Below are 21,127 nucleotides of genomic sequence, written 5' to 3'. Positions count from 1 at the left end.
TGCGCTCAGTGGGGCTCTGAGCTAGTGTAGTCATACACTACTAGTTGCAGGATTGGGAACAAATTTTCCACTCGTGTTTAGTTTAAATAGCCTATTTATTTATTTCTCCTTTTTCTAACAATCCAGCTGACAATGATTTAGAGTTTTACTGTCATCTTCTGAGAGGAAGTTTGAACCCGAAGGAATTTCCAACATATGAATACATAAAATTTGTAGGAAATTTTCGGTCTTACAGCAATGGTAAGCCTTGACTTTTGTGTGAATGAATGTTACTAAACATTTTATTTGTGCAAAAATATATGTGGTTACGTAGAACAGACAGACTTTAACTGAAAGGGTTATTTCTAATGTTATGGGGTAAATTTTAGTTCACATGGAAGTTAGCAACTGATTAGTAACTGCCAGATGTATATTTGTAAAGTCAGTAGCTGTGTAAACTCTCCCTGTCAATGCACTTCACTTCTAGATTGTGACCTAAGTTATCCTGTTCTGGGTATCTGCTACCTTTGTCCGATGGTGAAAGGCTTGGGAACAGTTTGATTTCATTGACTAACACTAACAATGGATAAAATTAAGATCCCTAAGCTCACTTTCACCTCTGAAAATTTGACTCCTGGCAGGCTCCATTGCTGAAAAAAACTACTGAACCTTCCCCTTCACCACCTCTCCAGGGAATTGTTGTTAAATGTTGTAGCACTTCATGACAAAGCGTATGATATTGTAGGCTCCCACGAAATCCCAGCCATGTTGTTAGATTTGCTCCTTGTGCCATTGTGGCCACTAAAGCATTTAGACTGGATCCTTTGAAGTGCCAAGCAGGCTCAACTCCCACTGACTTCAGTGGTGGTTGGGGTCACTGAGTACCTCAAAGGAGCAGACCTATGAATCCCAAACTGTTCAGTTTTGCATTCCGTCCCCAGTACCATGTACTTATAGAATAAGAAGGGCAGAATTAAATTCAGCAAAAACCTTAATAATTCGGACTGAGGAGATAATTTTTCAAGGGATGAAGAATAATTTGTATGTAAGGTTGCTATACAGCTATTCAGAGACAGAAAAGAAACACTTCTTTATTACTTCTTCTTCCCCTGCCCTGCAGAGTTGCCTTAGATATTTTGTCTGAATTCCAAAGAATAGTATTTCAGAAGTTGCTGTTATTGTTCCAAATGGGTCATCCTCTGCAAAAATTCCTCACTATGCTTTCCAAAAGCCACACACCACATTATGAAAAGCTTTCCTGCCCCATTTAACTTTCTGGTCTTGATCCATATGACTAAAACAGAAATGCACATACAGCATGGTAAAATGTATTTCTTACTTAGTTATATGTGATTTGTGGGTTTATTCATATAAAAATATAAAACTGCCTTTCTGTTTTCTATATTTATTCTCTTTACCGTGCTGAATGACATGAAATTTAGCAGAATGACATACACACAAACTGAGCTGTGTAGCTTTCTAGAACAGAAGCTTGATTTCCAGTGATGACCCATAAGGATACATTTCTTACTTAGAGAGTTTTTGATCAATTGGTCTACCGAGATTCTCAACTTTTCTCCATTCATGATCCTAAAACTGCCCTCGATTTTCCTACCATGACACCATATATCAGTGCACAGACATAGCTCTTTAATAAGGGGCAGTTGCTATTGTTCAGAAAAACAACTTTTTAAAAGTCTGTCCCTGGAAAATTCTCCCCTACTTTAGTGTATTAAAAGGTTCTCTCTAAGGGCCTGATTTGATGTCCATTAAAGTCAACGGGGGTATCTCCATAGATGTCCGTTGGCATTGACTCAGACCTCAAATGCACCAATGTATAGCTTTCATATGTTGGCAGGTATTGTTTTGTGCTTTAATTCATTTTTGTTCTTCCTCTTTCTTTTCCTTCTGACCTAGCTTAAATTTTGCAAAGGATACAAAAATTGGGAAAGTGGTAAATAATGAAGAGGGCAGGACACTGATTCAAAGTGATCTGGATCGCTTGGTAAACTGGGCGCAAGCAAATATGTTTTAATGGGGCTAAATGTAAATGAGTATATTAGGAACAAACAATGTAGGCCATACTCACCGGATGAGGGATTCTATCCTGGGAAGCAGTGACTCTGAAAGAAATTATGCTGAATAATCAGCTGAACATGAGCTCCCAGTGCAACTTTGTGGCCAAAAGGGCTAATGTGATCCTTCAATGCCTGCATACGGGAATCTCGAGTAGGAGTAGAGAGTTTATTATACCTCTGTATTTGGCTAGTGTCGACTTCTGGAGCGTTGCACTGTGGATAGCTGTGAGTTGCTATCCCACAGTTCCCGCAGTCTCTGCTGCCCATTGGGATTCTGGGTTGAGATCCCAATGCCTGATGGGGCAAAAACAGTGTCGCGGGTGGTTCTGGGTACATGTCGTCAGGCCGCCCTCTCCCTCCCTCCATGAAAGCAACGGCAGACAATCATTTCATGCCTTTTTTCCTGGGTTACCTGAGCAGACGCCATACCACAGCAAGCATGGAGCCCGCTCAGCTCACCGTCACCGTACGTCTCCTGGGTGCTGGCAAATGTGGGACTGCATTGGTGCACAGCAGCAGCTCATTGCCTTTTGGCAGCAGACGGTGCATTACGATTGGTAGCCTTCGTCGTCATATTCCTGGGTGCTCTTTTAGCTGACCTTGGTGAGATCAGTCAGGGGCACCTGGACAGACATGGGAGTGACTCAGCCAGGTCATTCCCATCTTCTGCCGAGCACCCAGGAGATGACGATGGCTAGCAGTCGTACTGCACTGTCTTCTGGCAAGCAGCCAGGAGATGATGATGATGGCTAGCAATCGTAATGCAGTATCTTCTGCCGAGCACCCAGGAGATGATGATGGGTTGCAGTCGTACTGCTCCGTCTGCTGCCAGCCTAAGATGTAAAAGATAGATGGATCAAAACAAGAAATTGACCCGATTTGTTTTGTGAAATCAACGGCCTGCTAAACCCAGGATTTTGAGTTCAATCCTCGAGGGGGCCATTCTGTGTGACAGTTGTTTGTGTTTCTCCTTGATGCAAAGCCACCCCTTTTGTTGAAATTCCCTGTAAGCCATGTCATCAGTCACCCCTCCCTCCATCAGAGCAATGGCAGACAATTGTTTCGCGCAAAACAAGGCGACAAGGCGACAGCAGCGCAATGATGAGAGGGACATGGTCATAGACTTCTCACAAAGTATGGGCCGGGCAATGTGCCCCGGCAATGTGCACATCATGCTGATGAGCTCTGCATGAGCTCTGTAAACACGCTGGCCAAACAGGAAATGAAATTCAAAAGTTTGTGGGCCTTTTCCTGTCTACCTGGCCAGTACATCTGAGTTGAGAGTGCTGTCCAGAGTGGTCACAATGGAGCACTCTAGGATAGCTCCCGGAGGCCAATACCCTTGAATTGCATCCACACTATCCCAAATTAGACCCGGCAAGGCCAATTTCAGAGCTAATCCCCTCGTTGGAGGTGGAGTAAAGAAATTGATTTAAAGAGCCCTTTAAGTTGAAAAAAAGGGCTTCATCGTGTGGATGGGTCCAGGCTTAAATCGAGGTAACGCTGCTAAATTTGACCTAAAGTCATAGTGTAGACCAGGCCTATGAAAAGGTAGGGAGTGTAAAGGAAACACAACAGCTTCAGTGACCCACTCAGATTGCTCTGTAGCTCACCGTGGGGTTGAGACCTGCTGGTCTAATGATTAATTATTCTTTTTTCCATTAAATAAATACCAGTTTTCCAGCCAATTTCCCTTTTTCTGCCAACCACACGTTGTCATCTCAGCAGAGTGCGACGTCAGCACTCCTGGACAAAATGTCCAGGATAGAAGGGTGTGAGGAGTAGGAGAGGAGAGAGATTCCAAAGACTTGCATTGTGGTACTCTCCCACTGGCCCCAGAATCTGCCTTTGAAAGTTGTTCTTGAAGGAAAAAATAATGAAGCTATGAATAGGAAAACAATTAGCCAAGTACACTGGGAAGGAAGAAGAAAAAATGAAGCTTAATTAGCAAAGATAATTCCTCATGAATGCATGCAAGAATGTTTTTCCTTGTAGCATTTCACAGCAGTGAACATGTTTTTACGCATGGGGACTTGGTACAGGATGTTCTTCCTTTAGTAAAGATCTCTCGTTTTTTTAGTTGTTTGATGCCATTTCTGACCTAAGTTTTTAGCAACTTGTTTTGACTCTTTCTGGGAAATATTCACTGAATGTACTCTGACCTCATGTTTCCACTACATTAATATGAGTTCCCCTTCAGCTTATTTCGTGCAGGCTGTATCTGATCAGAATATGTAATTGTTTATGTAATGTCAGACACATTCATGATAGGAACAGTCAGTCTAACAATTCTTCTCCATGTTTCCTTTTCATTTAACCTTCATTAAAGTTTGGAAGTTTCACTAGGTCCATGTTGCCTCACATACTTTTATTCAAAACTTTCTTTAATAAGTCACTAATTTTCTTTCATGTGACCTTCCCTGAAGTATCTGCTCATTAACCTCAAAGGTGCATTTATTATTTTTAATTATTTATATTACAATAGTGTGTAATACCCCAACTGAGATGAAAGCCCCATTGCATTGGGCACTGTACAATCACACATCTGATTCCCAGTCCAATGCCATATACACTAGGCCATGCTGCGTCCCTAGGAAATATGTTTTGTCTTAGAGCAGCATGTAAAGATGGACTTTAGTAATCTAATTCTGAAGGTTGAGATATTTGAAGCCAACTAGAGGTTTTACTCACACAACCCTCACTAATTTCAGTGGCATGTCTAGATAAATCCCCTAGTCTGCTCTGAAAGTCTCAGCCATGGTGTTTTGTTTTTTTGGTACCTTGGAGATGCTGCAGAGACCCTTCCATATAATACAGTGCAGACACCTTGCATGCAGCAGGCTGATTGTTTGACAATTTTTTTCAATGAGCCAGATCATACACCCATGGCTCTACCCATGTAACTGTCCTCTGCTCATTGAACATCCCTCCTACACGCAGAAGGAAGGCTCAAGACACCTTCTTAGCACCTTGTCCCCACCCCTATGCCCAGACTGAGTGGAGCGGGCTTTGCGAGGTCTGGAGTCCATGCAGCAGGGAAGGGAGGGAGGTAGGACGGAGATGCTTATGGGTCAGTGGAAATTACCCAGAAAAGTTAACATAGCCAAAGGCACGTATTCACTTTTCTACAGATCCCCTTACCCCAGGGCCTCAGGGACTAGTCACAGCCAGGGGGGATCCCTAGCAGCATAGCTGTAATGGAGCTGGGCTGACAGAGAGGAAATGGCGTGCAGGGAGCCAGAACTGTAACACAGGAACACTAGGTTTGGAAGCAGGTTCCATGGCTTTGACCACAGAGAGCCAAACCCTGATCCCTGATGATGTGCTGTGAGGAAATCTCCGTGACTATGTCTTCACTGCAGAGTTAATTTAGCTACAATGGAGTTACTTCCTCTCAAATTAGCCTCGCTTGAGTGAGAGTGACCTCACTGTCTGAGCAGCACAGAGTGATTGTGTTAACAGATGACAAATTGCGCTAACTTAAGCTGTTGCCTGTCTCCTCTGACGTGCCAGACACTTCAAGTTAAAAACACTAACATGCTTGAGTTAAGCGTTTGTGTGTGTGTGGATGAGACTCGAGTTAGGGGCAACACTCAAGTGGTAACTCGAGTTAACTCTGCAGCGAAGACAAGCATTATAAGGAAGTGCTTCTGAGCATAGACGTCGACTCCATGGGTGCTCCGGGGCTGGAGCACCCACAGGGAAAAATTGGTGGGTGCTCAGCACACACCTGTAACTCCCTGCCCTGCCCCTCTGCCCCAGCTCACCTCACCTCTGCCTCTGCTCCGCCTCCTCCCCTGAGCACGTTACTGCATCCTGCTTCTCCCCCCTCTCTCCCAGGGCTTACGCCGCGAAACAGCTGTTTCGCGTGGCAAGCCTGGGAGGGAGGGGGGAGGAGGGGGAATGCGGCACGCTCGGGGGAGGAGCTGGGGCAGGGATTTGGGGAGGGGTCCAATAGGGGCAGGGAGGGGCAGAGTTAGGGCGGGGACTTTGGGGCAGGGGTGGAATTGGGGCGGAGCCAGGGGTGTGAGCACCCACCGGTGCAGAAAAAAATTGGCACCTGTGCTTTTGAGTCCACTGTTTCTCCAGATTAGCTCTTTAAATGTTAACAGGGTTCAATGACAAAAGATTTTAAAAATACTTTAGGATTTCCGGGAGCCAGCAAGGGAAGACAGCTACCTAGGCTTGGAGCTCCTGCTTGACACCCCTCCCACCTTAAAATCTGCCAACATCCGCTATACTAAGGCTACAGTTTTTAATCTCTGCACCTTTTACTCATCCCACACACACACCTTCTACATACTAAACAATTATTTTTTAGTAATAGGTGGTTTGGTGAGCTCTGTTATTAAATTAACAATTAAATAAACAATTAAATAAAATTGATTACGATCTGTGATCGTGCACCTGTGGTATTGCAAGCTGTTGTCTCCTGAAAAACAAGGGACTACCAGAAGATGGGGGTAAAACTCCTCTTTACTACTTGATACACATTTTAAATAGTGTGTGAGGAAAAAGAATTTTTTTCTTTGAGACGAACAACCACCCTTTGGTCTAGTGAGCAACACTTCCAAGGCATACTTAAGGGGTAGGATGATATCCTACTTCTCCCACATAAAGAAACCAAACAAGCTGCGCTGGTGAATTTAATGGAAATGCTCAAGGAGGCAGACCTCAACTATGCTGATTCACCCACTGTGGCTAAACTCCAAGAGGCGACCAGTGTCAGCTATGAAATGAATAAAATAACCTCAGCACAGGCTGAATTTGCTTTGGTTAGACTGAAACAGATGTACTGGGAATCTGTCAATAAAGCTGGGTAATGATTAGCACGTGGACTTACAATAAAATCACTAAAAGCTAAAATCAATTCAATTCACTCTAGTCAGGGCCAAAGTGTCACTGGTCATTAAAGTATTAATGAACAATTCTTCAAATTTTACCAGTGCTTGTATTTAGAGGAAGACCGCCCCGTCAGCCAGTTCTTTGAGGAATACACCCAACATCTGCAACTCCCCCAACTAACAGAAGAACACTAAATTTGGCATGATTTCTTATTACATTTCTCTGAAATTATGGCTGCTGTAAGCAACATGAAATCAGGTATGGTCCTGGGCCTAGATGGCTTTCCAGCTGAATTTTATGCCCAGTTCAGACATCCTGGCTCTCAAACTGACCAAACTATATACAGAAGCTTTTGTTAGAGGAACCCTGTCCCTCTCAGTGAATGAAACCCTATCTCGTTCACTTTTAAGTCTGGAAAAGATGCTCAGGAATGTGCTAGCTATAAACCGATATCCTTAATCAACTCCAACATTAAAATATTGTCTAAAATCCTAGCTGGACAATCAGAAAAAAAGTAAAAAGGAACATAATACAGGTGGGTTTCATACAAAAGAGACATGAGTTGGACAACACTGGTCAGGTTATCGCTGTGCTGTCCTCCTATCAAAACCCCTTGAAACCAATGGCAGTTGTGTTACTGGATGTGGAAAAAACCTTCAGTAGAGTAATTTGGAGATATTTGGTCCTCATTCTACACAAATTTGGATTTGGTCCCTCTTTCATTTCCTGGATTAGACTTTTGTAGTCCAATTTTAGCTCCCATGTCATAACCAATAACTATATCTCCTTTTCTTTCAATCTCCACCATAATTCTGCCCACCCCCACCCGCCTTTGATTTGGCCTTAGGGTTGCTGACAGTACAAATAAGGGCACATCAGGGGATACAGGATATAAAAACAGGATCCCAGGAGACAAAAATAATCTTACATGCGGATGATATGCTTTTATTCATCACAAACCCCTTCAGACCATCCCTAACATATTACAAATTATGGAATTGTTTGGGAAGATCGCAGGGTACAAAATTAATTGGCATGAGTTGGAAGCTCTCTCTGTCTCCCAAGGGGTGCATAATTATGCCCTTTTAGATAATACTTTTTTCCTGGCAGCAGGTGCAAATCAGGTACTTGTGAGTCCTCTTTCCTAGGAACATAAAAGAAATAGTAAAAATTAATCTCAAGCCTTTTATCACACAGAAAGCTTTGGATTTACATAGAAAGCTAGCCCTCCCTCTATCCCTTTTGGGCAGAGGTAATATATTAAAGAGAATGTCCTCCTGAGATGTCTATTTGTTCTTTGCTCCTTGACAGTTTACATTCCCCCAAACATTTTTTTTCAGAATTAACAACCTTTTAAAGACTATATTGCAAGGTGTGGGCAACAAGCCCAGAGTATCCTTTGGAAAAAAAATACATCTGCCTATTCAATCAAGAGGCTTTGGTCTGCCCGACCTTAGGTTTTATTATATATCCTCAATTTTGAGCTAAATAGCACAATGGATAACCCCTCGACATGAGTCTGAGAAAAGGGACCTGATGTTGGGGAGGGGGGGGTCGATAACAGTCTTCAAATATGTTAAGGGCTGTTATAGAGCAGATGGAGATCAATTGATCACCATGTTCACTGAAGGAAATAATGGGCTTAATTGGCAGCAAGGTTAGATATTAGGAAAAACTTGCTAACGATATGGATAGTTAAGTGCTAGAACAGGCTTCCCAGAGAGGTTTTGGAATCCTCATCACTGGAGGTTTTTAAGAATAGTTTAAACACCTGTCAGGGATGATCTAGGTGCAGGGAACTGGACTCAGAGCCATCTCTTGGGTAGGGTGAATCAGGGCGACTGCTCCAGGCCCCATGCTTTGATAGGCCCTGCAGGCCAGTGTGATTGGCTGGCATGGTCGGTCCTGGAAGAGATGAAGCCATCACTTCCACCCCGGGCCCTGCACCCTCCTAGGGATGGCCCTGACTGGACTTGATGACATCCAGTTCTTGAGGTCCCTTCCAGCCCTACATTTCTATGATTCTATGCCCCACCCCCCTCAGGCTCCTCAGCCTGGCTGTGCAGGGGGAAGGAACTGTAACCCCACTGCCACGAGAATAAGTCCTGAACTCAGACCTCTACCATTTCCATACAGAGAAATCCGTTACAATTTTTGCTGCTAGGAAAGCCTGGTATCTGGTTGCTTCTAAGTTTAAGTATCATCCCTTAGTACACTCAAAGACTTCAATTTGGAGTAACTACAAAATTTTAATTGCCTATAGTCCTGTTCTGTGGCTTAATTGGATTTAAAAAAAGGATTGTGAGCATAAACAACATAATTGAAAAGGATTCCTTAACGCCCTTTCCTTGCCTTAGGGAGAAATTCCAACTGGGCCCAAAGAAGAAATGTCAATACCTGAAACTTAGACAAGCTCTGCAACTCCGATTTGGGCCTGATGCCCTTGCAACACTGGACCCCCTTAGTCTTGGGGCTTTTTGAAACTGTTATACTGCCTACCTAGGTCAGTGGCCAGAGTGTATTCCTATCCATCAGGCAAAGTGGCCATCAGTAGTGACAATGATAGAAGGAAATAGGAACAAGAACTTTCAGTCTCCCTTACCAATATTCAGTGGACTCAGATTTGTTCCAATATACATCACTGCTCACTTGGAGCTAAGATTAATCCATCAGAAAATTATTTGGAGGCTGTACTGGACTCTATATAGACTTTTCAGATCCAGAGCAGTCACCTGTGTGACAAATGCTGGCACTGCAATGCAGCAGCACTAGTTTATACCACATGTTGCCCTGTAATCCATCTTTTCTTGGACAGAGGTAAATATTTGGGCCAATTTCTTTCTCTCTATCAAGATGGAACTGCAGGCTGACCATGCCATCCTAGGCCTAACCAATCCATCTTGGAAACTAAAATCCTTCAAAAAAACTTTGGCTGGAGAGCTCTGATTGTAGCTAAGTGCCTAATTATACAACAATGAAAGTTCCAAGTGTGCCAAACTATTGAAGAATGGTACCTTGACTTGGTGAGCTTGGCAGTAAGGGAACGAATAATGTTTTGCAGTAGAAACAAGACAGGCTTATGGATATATGATCCTCATTTTTGGGAATGACTGGAATAATCACTTAATCAATTAAATTGCCCAATGGGTAACCCTATTTTTGTGTGCAGTGCTTCCTAGTCCCCTCCCATCTTCCCAACTCATCCTCTCTTCAGTTACCTTCCCCCGCCCCCCGTCCTATCATTCCTCTCCTGCCCTCTTATTAACCTTTCGGGCATTTGCTTGATTATTTTCTCGCTTTCTATGCTCTTCCTCTTTCAATTATGCCCTTAAGGCTCAGGTAGAGGATGTTTCATGTCTAGAGATTTTTTTAAATTATACAGATGTTGACATCTGCACTACTTTCTTAAATGTGGAATTTTTCTTCTCCTTTGTACTTTTTGGCTCAGTACATAAACGGATCCACAATGGTCTGAACTGATTAATCACAGATGTGAATTCTCTACAGACTACTTTTTTTTCTCTGTTTCTCACTGTTATTCTTGTTATCAGCTATGTATTGGTATATTGTGACTTTACCATAGCTTGCATTGGGTTCAAAAAGCATGTGTAATAAGTTGGCTTAATAGATAAGCCAGTGAAGAGAAGTCCATTATAAAAAGCCAGTACAGCAGATACCCAACATAAAAAATGCTAGTGAACTACCCATAGAGACTAATATACACATTGGTTGAAAGGTAGCCTTTCTTCACCAAAGGGCACATTTGCCTCTGTTGTGTGGTACAGAAAGGAGCCAGTGTAGGAGTGTGTGGCCATCCCTCCCTGTCAATCTCCAAGGGAGGCCACATCTCCTCCCCATCACACATTTAGAATGGTAATCTGTAAAGGGGGAGAAATTAGCTGTCTCTAGAGCTCAGGCCCTCTGGCATGGGCCTAGCAGTTATCTGTCATCAGGGCTCAAGCCCTCAAGCGGGGCAACACACCCAAACAGTATAAGGGGCCCTCAGGCAGGACGGAGTAGTTTATAGTCTAGGAGCCCAAGCTCTTCAGCAGGGCCAGGAACCAAAAGTCTAAGGCTTCAGCCCTCAGGCAGGGCAGGGCAATACAGGGTCTAGTGTCCTAGCTCTGGAAGACAGTAGACTAACATTGGCCTAAGGTGGGGAGGCTGCCACCCCAGGGGTGAGGTGGCAAGAGGTTAGGGGGACACAGATCCACCCAACTCCACCTGGAACCAGCCAAGGGTCCTTAAAGTGGCAGATTGTTCCACCACTGCGTCAACAGGGAATCCACCCACAACACAGTGGCCTGGATTCAGGCAGCAACACAGCCAGACTAGAGTAAGTTGTCCCTGGGCTACTTTCTACCAGGGCCGGTGCAACCATTTAGGCGACCTAGGCGGTCGCCTAGGATGCTGGGATTTGGGGGGTGCCATTTTCTTCGGCAGCGACCACAGCGGCCAGATCTTCGGCCGCCCCGGTCGCCGCTGGCATTTAGGCAGGGGAGCGCAGGGAGGGCCGCCTGCAGCAAGTAAGGGGAGGGGGGTGGCACGCAGGGGAACTCCCCGCCCCAGCTCACCCCTGCCCCGCCTCCTCCCCGAGCACGCCGTGGCTGCTTCACTTCTCCCGCCTCCCAGGCTTGCGGCGCCAATCAGCTTAGGCGCCGCAAGCCTGGGAGGCGGGAGAAGTGAAGCAGCCACGGCGTGCTCGGGGTGCTCGTGCGCAGACCAGGGGTGAGCTGGGGGTGTGTGTGCCTCAGGGCGGAGGGTTGGGAGTGGGGAGCTGCCGCAAGGAGGGGCGCCTCAGGGCGGAGGGGGGGAACTGCCACGGGGCGCCTCAGGGCGGGGGCGGAGAGGGGCACAAGGTGGAAGTTTCGCCTAGGGCGCAAAACATCCTTGCACCAGCCCTGCTTTCTACCATCCCCTCAGGGTGTACCTGGGTCCAGGGGTCACCCTCTGCCTCCCCGCGATACACCACCAGTGGCAGTTCCAGCAGCTCCTCAACATGAGGCATGTCTGGCAGCTTTGGTGAGTCCTCGGGACAGCGGAGATCTTCCTCAGGCTCCTGCTCTAGCAGCAGGTTGGACGCGTCTGTCTCCCTCAGTGGCTCCAGCCCAGCTGAGCTGCAGGGCCTGCCTTTTGTACTTCCTGTTCCTGTTCCACCCCTCTTCTTCTGGCGGGGCGGGCATGGCCTTTCTGCTTCCGCCCATCGTGTGTGTGTGGCCATCCCTCCCTGTCAATCTCCAAGGGAGGCCATGCCTCCTTGCTACAGCCAAATTGTGAGAAACTTGAGAAAATAGAGTCCAGGCCACAGATAGAGGAGAGAGAGCTCTATGGTAGCATCTCCCCAACCTGCAACTGCTATGCAGGTTGAACTATATGTGTCAAGGAGCTTGGTCAGCTGAAGAGTGCAGGAGTCAGGGAATAGCTCCTCACCATGCAGGTTCTCCCAAGACTGTTCCAGTTCCCACTTGAAGTCTGTCGCATTGACTTCAGAGGTAGCAGGATTGTGATCTCCAAGCAGCATAACTTGGGGTGTAATTTTCTTTACTACAAGTGCTCTGAAGAGCAGGAGTTCATCCTCTGTGATACTAACATACATTGGGATCACAGGCTAGCTAGAGGCAACTTGACAACTTTGCAAGCCATTGCTGAGAAATGAGGGCCTGAGGGGCATGCAGGTACCAATGGACCCTGAACATGACATGAGACCTGTGGAATCATGAAAGACACAGTTATTAGACCACCATAAAAAATGTGACTATAACCCTTCCTTTTCAGCCCCTCTTTCAGTCTACTGTGCCAAGACAGAATAGGGCAGGGACTCTCAAAAGATGCCCTACTCTGAACCCTAGCACTACATGCTAAAGCCTGCTAGATCCTGCTTTTCCTTCGTTTAAAATAATTATAATTTTCAAACCTCAGTGCTATTGGGAGGAAGGGACTGGGAAGGATTGGTAAGGATGAGCGAGAGGATTAAGGTGGACAGGGAGACTGGAGAGGGCCCAGTGATGGAGGGCAGGTTGGGATGGATTGAAGGGAATGCTGGGGGCCAAGGGCTCAGGGAGAGGGTGTGGGTGGACTGGGGAGAGATTGAGGAGGAAGTGGGGGCTGAGGGTCCCCACGGATCCATGGAAGGGAGTGGGGGGATTGGTAAGGACAAGGGGGTTAGGGTAGATGGTGCGGCTGGAGAGGGCCCAGGACTGGGGAGGCTGGCTAGGATGGATTGAAGGGGATGTCGGGGGGCCTATGGCTAAGGGGGTAGGTTGGGGTGAACTGGGGGAGGGCTGGAGAGGGCCCAGGGATGGGGGGCAGTTTGGGATGGACTGAACGGGATGCTGGGGGACCTATGGCTGAGAGGGTGTGGGTGGACTGGGGAGGAGTTGGGGAGTGACGGGGGCTGAAGGATCCCCACAGATGCAGGGAGGGATTGGGGAGGATGGGCAGGGATGAGAGAGAAAGTTAGGGTGGATGGGAGGGCTACAATTGGGGTTATACATTTTAGTATCTGAAGAAACATGCCTACTAACTCCATGAAAGCCTCAGTGATATTGGTCTAAATGTTTTGCCACCAGTGACTTGAATAAAGAACAGGAGTACTTGTGGCACCTTAAAGACTAACAAATTTATTTTAGCATGAGCTTTCGTGAGCTACAGCTCACTTCTTCGGATGCATAGAATGGAACACACAGACAGGAGATATTTATACATACAGAGAACATGAAAAGGTGGAAGTATGCATACCAACAGGAAAAGTCTAATCAATTGAGATGAGCTATCATCAGCAGGAGGAAAAAAAACTTTTTGAAGTGTTAATTAAGATGGCTCATAGAAGGTGTGAGGAGAACTTAACATAGGGAAATAGATTCAATTAGTGTAATGACCCAACCATTCCCAGTCTCTGTTTAGGCCAGAGTTAATTGTATCTAATTTGCATATTAATTCGAGTTCAGCAGTTTCTCTTTGGAGTCTGTTTTTGAAGTTTTTTTGTTGCAAACATTCATAACATTCAAAAACCAGTGGGAGAACACTTCAACCTCTCTAACCACTCAGTGACAGACTTGAAGGTGGCAATTTTGCAACAAAAAAACTTCAAAAACAGACTCCAAAGAGAAACTGCTGAACTCGAATTAATATGCAAATTAGATACAATTAACTCTGGCCTAAACAGAGACTGGGAATGGTTGGGTCATTACACTAATTGAATCTATTTCCCTATGTTAAGTTCTCCTCACACCTTCTATGGGCCATCTTAATTATCACTTCAAAAAGTTTTTTTTCCTCCTGCTGATGATAGCTCATCTCAATTGATTAGACTTTTCCTGTTGGTATGCATACTTCCACCTTTTCATGTTCTCTGTATGTATAAATATCTCCTGTCTGTGTGTTCCATTCTATGCATCCGAAGAAGTGAGCTGTAGCTCATGAAAGCTCATGCTAAAATAAATTTGTTAGTCTCTAAGGTGCCACAAGTACTCCTGTTCTTTTTACGGATACAGACTAACACGGCTGCTACTCTGAAACCAGTGACTTGAATAACACCCTTCAACCTCTAACAACACTTCTTTCATCTACTCCCTACGAGTAATGTAGTAAGATCACTGAAATGTATATTGTTATTATGAACGGTGAAAAGGAGCCACTGGATGTGTAGGGTTTCTTTCCAGAAAGCTGTTGTAGATACCACTAGAAAGTTTGTCCTTACTTTTTATAAACATATTTCTTACTTTGAGTTAAGCTCTCATGTCTTTTTGCCTAACATGACTGACTTTGATTCAAATATATGCATATAAGCTTTAAAAGGTATTGAGACACTCCTCTGAGTGAAATTTGTTATTAATGCTTTTCAAATCTGTAAAATATTCAGTCAGGTCAAACTTGTTAATCTTGCTTTTTCCCTTCCCAGTGCCTAATTCCACTTGTAACTGCTTTGATGGTGCTGTTCCTCAGGCTTATAGAACATCACTAGGAAAACAAGTCTGTTTTGTTGCTACTGTTCGACTGGCAACACCTCAGTTTTTAAAGGTAAGTGCATGTAATGGAGTACATTAGTCTTAGAGGTACTGTATATTCTTTCAATCTCTGTGCATGCAAAATTCCAAATTTTACTAACAGAGTTGATCAGAATATAGAGACTTCACAATCATGAATCAAAATCCAATATAGAAGGGTTGGAAGGGACCTCAGGAGGTCATCTAGTCCAACCCCCTGCTCAAAGCAGGACCAAACCCAACTAAATCATCCCAGCCAGGGCTTTGTCAAGCCTGACCTTAAAAACCTCTAAGGATGGAGATTCCACCACCTCCCTAGGTAACCCATTTCAGTGCTTTACCACCCTCCTAGTGAAATAGTGTTTCCTTATATCCAACCTAAAGGTCCCCCACTGCAACTTGAGACCATTACTCCTTGTTCTGTCATCTGCTACCACTGAGAACAGTCTAGATCCATCCTCTTTGGAACCCCCTTTCAGTTAGTTGAAAGCAGCTATCAAATCCCACCTCATTCTTCTCTTCTACAGACTAAACAAGCCCAGTTCCCTCAGCCTCTCCTAAGTCCTGTGCTCCAGCCCCCTAATCATTTTTGTTGCCCTCCGCTGGACTCTCTCCATTTTTTCCACATCCTTCTTGTAGTGTGGGGCCCAAAACTGGACACAGTACTCCAGTGAGTATACACTGTATACAGTGAGTAGGGTTATTAGTCTGTTCCAGGGTTGATGGAAACGGTGTTGGAAATGGTGATATATCTATTTCTCTATACTGGGAAATGCAATCAGGGGGTGCCACTTGGGTGTTAGGATGCCTAGTGTGGCATTCCTTAGCTGTATTTTCCCAACACTGGAATGGAGCAGCAGAGTAGAGATGCTGACACCATGCCCTCAGTTGGCTAGATAGGTGCATTAAAATGACCCTTCCCACTCTTCTCCCATCATGACACTAGGAAATTCACTTTTTGAGGACGGGGCACTGCATTCAGCCTAGCGCTAGCCACTGCTGTTCTTTAGTTGGCAAATGTGAGCTGCTGTATCGGCTCTCCTATACTCTGAGGTTAAGAAATCTAATTGAGACAAGTCTCATTTGACAGCATTGGTTGCTCAGCCTCACTCCAATACTGCACAGGGATTTTTAAAGGCATTCTTGACTGATTCACAGCCCTGACTGTGAAAAGCAAGAATACTTCTCATAAACCGCAATAGTATTATTCCTATTAATAGTACTCTGAATTTCCTTTCCTTTGTGTAGTTAAAACTCAACGTTAAAGTTGCATTAACATAAACTGCCAATGATAATTGGCAGCTGTGTGTTGTAAGTGACCTGGACACGGCTCGGGGAGCCAGGAACTGCTGAATACAAATCTTGGCTCCTCAATTTACTTGCTATGACCTGGGACAAGTCATTTAACATCTGTGTCTCAATTTCCCACTCTAAAATACTTATCTTTCTGATTGTCTGAGCAAAGCCATGTCTAGCACTCTGCTCTCTCTCTGTTTGTCTGTAACATGATAACGTTTAAATGCCACATCTGGTCAATGGGAGTGGGCCCAAAGGAGGAGAATGGGAGCACACAGACATGAGAGACATCCCCTTCCAGGCATGAGGGTATGGATTGCAAGGAAGGAGATGGGAGAGTGAACACTGAGAACTTGTGGGGTCGAATGGAAGAATGCAAGGAGGCCCTAGTGTGTGCAGTGAGGTCTGCCTAGAGATGCTACAAAGTGTGCAACCCTGTAGTATTATTATTGTTGTTGCCATCATCGATCATCGCTCTGGGTCAGGGATTTTATTTTTTCACAAAGAGGCCCCAATCCTACCTACCATAATATGTTTACTAATTATTAATATCACTTGCTCCTATGGGTGTTGGGAGGCTTCATGAATTAGGGCCAGGTTGTTCCTGGCTACATGAATGCATGTAGGAGTGGGACATGAGAACAAGCTGAAAGGAACCTACCTCTTTATGCCCCTGTACAAAGGCTGGGCAGAGTTTCAGTCCTTGCACTCAGCACAGGACACCCAGGACTGTGCTTCCAGGTAGCATGCTCCAGTGGTTAGCATGTGGGCATGGGACTTAGGATACCCAGATTCAGTTCCCTGTTCTGCCACAGACTTCCTGTGTCACCTTGCACAAGTCATATACTCTCTCTTTTCCTTCAGTTCCTTAGCTGAAAAATGGGCATAATAGTATTTCCTTATCCCACAGGGATGCTGTGAGGGTGAATGTATTAATGGATTGCATAGTGCTCAGATACAGTGGTAATATAGGAGGCCACAGGCGTACCTCAGATTGATCCACGAAGGTGTGCTGCCCCTTCTCACACGGGCCAGTGGTGTTGAATGTCTGCAGGAGGAGAGAGCACAGGTTCAGGGGTACAACAGCAGCTAAGGGCTCCTGGAGGCAACATGCCTGCTAAAAACATAATGCTTCTTAGGGTGTCTCTGCACTGCAGTTAGGCACCTGCGGCTGGCCCATGCCAACTGACTCGGGCTCATGGGGATCAGGCCATGGGGCTGTTTAATTGCAGTGTAGATGTTCAGATGCAAGGTGGGAGAGTCCCAGAGCCTGGGCTGCAGCCCGAGCCTGAATGTCTGCACTACAATTAAACAGCCCTTTAGCCCAAGCCCCTCAGCCCAAGTCAGCTGGCATGGGCCAGCTGCAGGTCTCTAATTGCAGGGTAGACTTACCTTCTGAGTTCCTGCCTGGGTTGTGCACCGTCCTCTACTGTGGACTCTTACAATGCAGCAGTTGTGCTCTTGATATCTGTAGAGTGCTTTAAAAACATAACATCCTATATACTGTAAGAAATAATAATGATTATTAACTTGGCATGTATTGTAGAGTATTCTTTTCTTACCCTATGCAATAATGTTAGTATCAGTTTGTATTAACATCAGATTTCTATTCAATATTACTGGTTGACATCTGTACTTTCTATTTGATTATATTCCTCATACCTGCTGTGTATTCCTATTTAACAAGAAGCAGATGAAGCCGAGAGATAAATTTAACAATCTTAGAGTCCTGTGGCACCTTATAGACTAACAGACGTTTTAGAGCATGAGCTTTCGTGGGTGAATACCCACTTCGTCGGATTCACCCACGAAAACTCATGCTCCAAAACGTCTGTTAGTCTATAAGGTGCCACAGGACTCTTTGCTGCTTTTATAGATCCAGACTAACACGGCTACCCCTCTGATACTTAACAATCTTAGTAAACAGATCTTCTTCCCAATGCAGGAAATGTGCATAGTTGAAGAACCTTTAGAGGAATTCACTTCAAGACATAGTCTGGAATGGAAATTTTTATTTCTGGATCACAGGTTTGTGAGCAGAAAAACATACTTGGTTTTGTTTGTACCTATTTACTGCTATTTTCATTAGCTAAATCCTGTCAAATAATATTATGCTTCACATCAAAATAATTTGAAGAGCCTGATTATCAGCACTGTTATGACTAAAATTGCTACAAAAGCTGATGTTTGATTTCACTGATTCTGGAGCTGGCTGATTTTGTCTGCATTTATTTTTTCATCAATCTTTATTACACAACTACTGTGTATTAAAAAAAATTTTTCCCTGAGAGTATTTTGATTAGCCAATCCTTATCTGTATTAAAATGTCAGTAGGCTATGAGCTCTAACAACAACAATTTCTAACTATTATACAGCTAATTAGCTAATCCAGAAATCAGAGGTAATAAATCCAGAAAAGTCAAGAGGAGGATAGAGTTTTGTGTGTGTGTGTGTAAAACCTGTGTATTTCAGAAAAATGTGTCATGAAAATATTACTTTCCAAATTCAGCCATGTGTGCAATTCCCATTGGGCCAGTTGCTGAGGATCATGGAGGCAGGGGCGGCTCTACGTTTTTGGCCGCCCCAAGCAGTCATGCGCGGGAGGCGCCCCGGAGCCGCGGGAGCAGCGGACCTCCCGCGGGCATGACTTCAGAGGGACCGCTCGGCTGGACCTCCCGCGGCTGCGGACGGTTGGCGGGTCCGGTGGCTCCGCTTGAGCTGCCGCAGTCATGCCTGCGGGAGGTCCAGCCGAGCCGCGGGACGAGCGCCCCGTCCACAGTCATGCCTGCGGCAGGTCCAGTCGTCCCGGGGCTCCGGTGGACCTCCCGCAGGCATGACTGCGGCAGGTCCGCCGGCCCAGCCTGACGCCCCCCCGGCGGCAGGGGACGCCCCCTAGATTTTGCCGCCCTAGGCACCAGCTTGTTTTGCTGGTGCCTAGAGCCGCCCCTGCATGGAGGGCAGCTTTGTGGGGCAGTTGGGCTGGCAAGGTTAGAGGTGTGAAATGGCTGCTCAGACACTCCATGTTCAGGTCCTGCAGAGGCCCACAATGAAAAGAAGCGTATGCGTGTTATCTCCCTGTCTATTCCTCTGGTCTTCGCCATGCAGGAGCCAGAGAGGCTGCTGTTGCCTAGAATAGTTGTGGTTCTAATGAAGTCACTTGCCCCAGGGGAGAAACAGGGAAAGGCCTGAGAACGTGTGTGGGGGGGGGTGCTCCTCAAAGCAAGTTCTTGAGAGGATATTGGACATTCCTGGGGGGCTCAGTTCCCCATTACCTTTTTCCTGCAAGGGAGATCTCTGTCTTACGGGTCTATGACCTCTCTAGCTGGCTGGCAACTTTGTTCAAGAGCTGCTAGCACTGGGTGGGGAGAGATATTACTCAGCTCATTTGCTGTCTCTCCGGGTCTAACTCAGCCAAGGAGACTCTGCCTCCCCACAACAGGGACATCAGGGTGACACCACCTTACTCCTATCACCATTCCTTGGTGACTCCACTGCCATATACGGCAGTTGGCTGGGGACTGAAGTCACAGGCAGTGCCTTGAGGGGGAAGGAATTACTACAGAGCAGTGCCATGATTGCTCTCCAGTGGGACCTCCCCTCTCAGGATGCCCGTGCCACTCTGCAGGTGTGGAACCCAGCCAGGGAGCTGAGTTACAGCTGGTCTCCCTGCCCATAGAGCAGAGAAGTCAGGATTTGGCCCATTGATTTCAGTGGGAGTTATGCATGTGTAAGTGAGAGCAGAATTTGGCCCAACTGACTTTCTGAAATTCCTATTTAACAGAGGAAAAGTTGCTGTGTGTTTCATTGTTTTGATGAAATAATTTGTACTGTGCCCATATGCAGAGCGCCGCCTATTATAGGATACTTGCCTTTTGAAGTGCTGGGTACTTCTGGCTATGATTATTACCACATAGATGACCTAGAACTCTTAGCAAGGTGCCATGAACACTGTAAGTATTGCATAGTGTAAGCTCATATGAATTCATTGGCATGCCTGTTCTCAGTAAAATGCAGCTTCAGTTAAGATAGGTGTAAACTTGGCGGGCCAGGTTCTTACCTCTGGTACACTGCTATAAACCTGCGAACTGACTTTAGTGGACTCATTTCAGATTGAGTGTGCAGTAGCTGATAAGACTTTGGCCTAGAGTTCTTTAGCACTTACAAGGCCAGATCCTGCTTTTGTTATTCACACAAGTAGTGCCAATGACAAGCAGTCAAGTGGACTCATTGCATGAGTGAGGCAGCCAGGATTTGAGCTACGTTCTGTTATTCCAGTAAACTCACACACAGGGGCGGCTCTAGGCATTTTGCCGCCCCAAGCATGGCAGGCAGGCTGCCTTCGGCGGCTTGCCTGCGGAGAGTCCACTGGTCCCGCAGGCACGGGAGGTCTACCGAAGCCGCAGGACCAACGCACCCTCCGCAGGCAAGCCGCCGAAGGCAGCCTGCCTGCCACCCTCATGGCGACCGGCAGAGCGCCCCCAGTGGCTTGCTGCCCCAAGCACACACTTGGCGTGCTGATGCCTGGAGCCGCCCCTGCTCACACAGTCTTGGAGAAGGTCACACTTTGTAAACCTTTTGCAGATTGTTATCCCTGGTGTTGTTCAATATATATTTAAAATCAGGGATTATTTAAATGTATTCTATTAGGATTTTTAAAAAAACACTATTTGTTAAGTGAGGAAATATAAAAATCAAGCAATCTTATTCAAATATTGCTTATAGCATTGATGGTAATGTCTCAGTCTTATTATCCTGCTATGGGGTGAATGCCTTCAGTCAAAATTAGTTTTGGGGTTTTGACATTAAAATATAAGGCTAAGTGCATTGAAGTGTGAGACCCTTGATGTTAATAAAATTAAAGCAGGGGGTGAATTTGGCCCAGGAGGGTTTAAAACATTCACGACAAGTGTAAACTACAAAATTAAGTTGACCTAAGTTACATCA

The 21,127-nt window shown here is 45.6% G+C and overlaps 1 protein-coding gene across 2 annotated transcripts in view; it reads left to right on the top strand.

Moving 5' to 3' along the window:
• The window catches only part of NPAS2 (neuronal PAS domain protein 2), a 234,864-nt gene that overhangs the window by 177,212 nt on the left and 36,525 nt on the right, over nucleotides 1-21,127 (top strand). For both annotated transcript variants that reach the window (XM_039519941.1, XM_039519940.1), the window contains 4 exons: nucleotides 127-240; nucleotides 14,803-14,921; nucleotides 18,129-18,211; nucleotides 20,027-20,133. In XM_039519941.1, coding sequence (XP_039375875.1) covers nucleotides 127-240; nucleotides 14,803-14,921; nucleotides 18,129-18,211; nucleotides 20,027-20,133 — 423 coding nt within the window. The remainder of the gene's footprint in view (nucleotides 1-126; nucleotides 241-14,802; nucleotides 14,922-18,128; nucleotides 18,212-20,026; nucleotides 20,134-21,127) is intronic.

This window comes from Mauremys reevesii, linkage group 1 (assembly GCF_016161935.1).
Source record: "Mauremys reevesii isolate NIE-2019 linkage group 1, ASM1616193v1, whole genome shotgun sequence".
Lineage (NCBI taxonomy): Eukaryota > Metazoa > Chordata > Testudines > Geoemydidae > Mauremys > Mauremys reevesii.
This window is presented reverse-complemented; position numbering and strand designations above follow the sequence as displayed.